This window comes from Castor canadensis, chromosome 15 (assembly GCF_047511655.1).
Source record: "Castor canadensis chromosome 15, mCasCan1.hap1v2, whole genome shotgun sequence".
Taxonomy (NCBI): domain Eukaryota; kingdom Metazoa; phylum Chordata; class Mammalia; order Rodentia; family Castoridae; genus Castor; species Castor canadensis.
In genome coordinates this window covers 45,181,021-45,184,720 of record NC_133400.1, presented here as the reverse complement: position 1 = coordinate 45,184,720, position 3,700 = coordinate 45,181,021, and the positions used below count along the sequence as shown (strand labels likewise).

Below are 3,700 nucleotides of genomic sequence, written 5' to 3'. Positions count from 1 at the left end.
GAAACCTGTATGGCTGAGTGAATTCTGCTGTAATTTTGACAGATATTATAGCTTCCTTTCACTCTCTGATTAAAAGCAATAACTTTCCCATATAGAGAGTTCCTGAGTTATAGATATTTGGACCACAGTGCAATTAGTTCTTGCAGCTTCAAGGGCCCAGGGTCGTTCTGGGAACCATCCCTATCTGTGTGGCACTAATTGCAATGAAAATTTTACTCATACGTGTCTTCCTGAAGAGTGTGTCTTTGATTTAAGGATCATCACTGAAAATCTATTTATGACAGGCACACACCTCTAGAAAAGTCCTGGGACTCCAAAGCTGGTTTGCCTGTTGTTGTTAGGCCTCAGCAGTGGACAGTCTCAGGGACATGACATGTGAATTTCACCATGGTACTGCAATGCTTTCCATAGCATGGTACACACTGAACCGTCACAATATTTTTGTGTTTGTTTTTCATGAATGAAATAGAGAAAATTATTTCTGAAATAATCAAGATGAAAACTTGCCATGACACAAAACCAATTCTTTCTGAAAGTTATATCCCCAAATGAGAGATTCTCTGTCATAGAACAGCACAAAATGAATACCATGACTCCATGTGTTAACCTAAAGTTAATTACACTTAATTATCCAAACATAGAAATTGTTACTTGGGTCTTTTTTTGTCTTTACACATTTTTATCAGCAGATACAAATTGGTCAATGAGAGGCAATTTCTTGTGTTCCTGAGAAAAAATCAAATATCCCTTTCTTTCCTCAATTATATCAAAACTTCAAAAGAAAGCTTGCTGTCACCTGTGAAGTGCTCCATCACTGAAAAACACTTGGAATTGTAAAAGAAGTCAGCCTCTTGACCTGGAGTTTTTGTAGCAACCTCATCAGAGCCCATTTCATGTCCATGTTCCTCAAGCTGTAGATCACAGGATTAAGTGCGGGGGACAACACAGTATAGACCACAGAGAGCAGCCTGTCAATAAATGAGGTTGTATTTGAAGGTGGATTGAGATAAACAAAACAAGCTGTTATGATAAAAACAGTAAAAACAATGAGATGGGGGATGCATGTGGAGAAAGCTTTTGACTGACCTTTAGTGGTGGGAATCTTTAGCACAGTGGAGAAAATGTAAACATAAAAGATCACTATACAGATAAAGCAAGACACACCTAGGCACATCCCAATTCCAACACTTGTATAAACAACCATGGGTGTTTCAGAGCAAGACATCCTTAGTAATGAGGGAACATCACAGAAAAACTGTGGGATAACACTGGAGCCACAGAAAGGCATGGAGAATGTGCTAGCTGTGTACACAGCTCCAAAGAGTCCTCCAGTGGTCCAGGAAACTCCTGCCATCAGAGCACAGGCACTACCATTCATGATGGCCTCATAGTGCAGAGGAGAGCAGATGGCCACATAGCGGTCATAGGATATGGCAGTGAGGACAAACGTTTCTCCTGTTGAGAAAGAAGTCATTAAAAGTACCTGGAAGGCACATCCTAGAATAGAAATGTAATTGTTGTGTGTCAGGCTGTTGACAATGAAATTTGGTATTGGGACAGATACAAGGACATCTAACAAGGACAAGTTCTTAAGGAAGAAATACATGGGTGTTTGCAGCTGCCAGTCCAGGGTGATGAGAGTGACAATGAGAAGGTTACTCATAAGGATTGCCAAGTACATCATCAGAAAGAGCAGACCATAGAAAATCTGAAGCTCTTAGACACCAGAAAACCCCATAAGGAGGAATTTTGTCACCAAGGTAATATTGGCCATGCTAGATCTTCAGTAGATCCTCTTTCTTGCCTGTCAAGGAGGGGCAATATAAAAGCAGTTTATCTACTGTTTATAAATATTCATATTGATATAAAGAATCATTCAGTAGAAAAGAAGTATGTAATTACCTTGAAGATCTCTGCATCTACTTAAAAACCCTACATACCTTCCGCCTTCATTTCCTCTTCCTTTCTTCTACTCTCTGTCTCTATCTCTGTCTCTCTCTCTGTCTCTCTCTCTCTCTCTCTCTCTCTCTCTCTCTCTCTCTCTGTCTTTACTGCTAAAGTTTGAACCTAGTATCTTGTACCTGCTAAGCAGGTGCTCTACCACTGTCTTATACCCCCAATACCTACTTTTTAAATATAGGGGAATTGACCTTGCTAATGTGAGAAGTCAATTAGTCTAATTTATTTGTTATAATTTGACAGATCTAGAATGTTTGGGAAGAACTTTTCAGGGTATAGAAATTGTATTGTTTCCTCTTAAGCTATAAAGAATTTTTAGTATTTTCTTGGTATTAAGGATACTTTTATTAGTTAGAGAAAATTATTTCTAATATTTGGAAAACAAAGAAATGAAACATGGCTAAAATTGATAGGTATGCTAATTAACCTAATTAAGTCCCACCCACCAAGGTGCTTTCTTATCTTTTCAATAAACTTTGTTCTTGCTCTGTTCCTGGTCTGTGGCATAAACTTGCTTTAACTCTTAACTTGTCTGGTGACTTCAGTCATCTACTGTACCACGACATGAACTTGGGAACAACAGTTTAGTCCTGTATCAATAGGAACATAGGATCAAAAAATACAGACTTTTTTTCTGGGAAATGATTCTCAATTGGAGGAGGCAGAAAAAGAAGCTCAAATGGTCTTGGGTGTTGGGCAAAAAAAAATGCTAGCTTGGATGTTAACCAGGCATTACCTGGAGGCTAAGAATAGAAAAGGTTTCTTTGTGGCTTATCTGGAGCCTCACACACAAAAGCAGAGGAAGAGTTTGAAGACAAAGACCTGTGGAAAGGATTCTTGAGGAAGCACAGATCAAAAATAAAAGGGAGAACATTTGAATTGGGAGGAGAGGGAGGAACTCTGTAGTAAAAATTGAAGAATATGTTGTATAATTCAGAAAATTCTTCTTGTTCTTTTGGCAGCACTGGGGCTCAAACTCAGGGCCTTACACTGGCTAGACATGTTAGGCAGGCACTCTACCACTTGAGCCACACAACTAGCCCTCCAATACAGAAAATTCTGAAGATATCCCTCAACCTATTTTTCTCATCAGTTAGAAGAAATACACAAAGAATGGCAAACAGGAAGAAAAAGAAAGAAAAATATCACTGTTAACATCCATTGTTTTTGGTGTATGTCTTACATTTCCTTAACATCTGCAAGGTTTTAAAATCTCTATTTTGGAACAGAGAGAATTTTCACATTTTATCAATAAAAGTTTGAGATTCATACCTTAAAGTAATTTAGATTCTTCAAAGCCCTTGACAAAGACTTACTTTTAAGACATATTTAAGGAGATGATTCCAACAGGTCCCCTTGAAGAGAGAGGTTTTTTCATGCAAAGGAGAGTTCAGTTTAGGTGCTGATAACCTGAAAGTAAAACACAACATGTTGCTCCCTTTTAGAAACCTTTGTCATCATGACCTGTGCATGCATCTCTAGGCTTATGATAAGACAAAAAGATTTGTGCTAAACTCTGATAGTTTCTTAAGGATGCAAGTTAAAGCAACCAGGAAAGTCATTTGCTTTTTCTTAAATTTCAAGTTGATATTTATAACATATAGTCAAAAGACTTCCTCACTTCTTTTTGAAGGCAGTTGGTTACCTCCTGTGGATTCCCCAAAGGAAAAAAAAAAGACTTTCTGAAGAGACTTTTAAGTGGTTATCTCTAAGACAAGTAGTATATAATTGTTGCTGCTTT

The 3,700-nt window shown here is 37.9% G+C and overlaps 1 protein-coding gene across 1 annotated transcript; it reads right to left on the bottom strand.

Moving 5' to 3' along the window:
* Window positions 1-811: 811 nt before the first annotated feature.
* On the bottom strand, window positions 812-1,774 carry LOC109696432 (olfactory receptor 14A2-like). Its single transcript, XM_020179488.1, is given in 1 exon segment — window positions 812-1,774. A coding segment is annotated over 1 exon segment (963 nt).
* Between the last annotated feature and the right edge of the window lie 1,926 nt (window positions 1,775-3,700).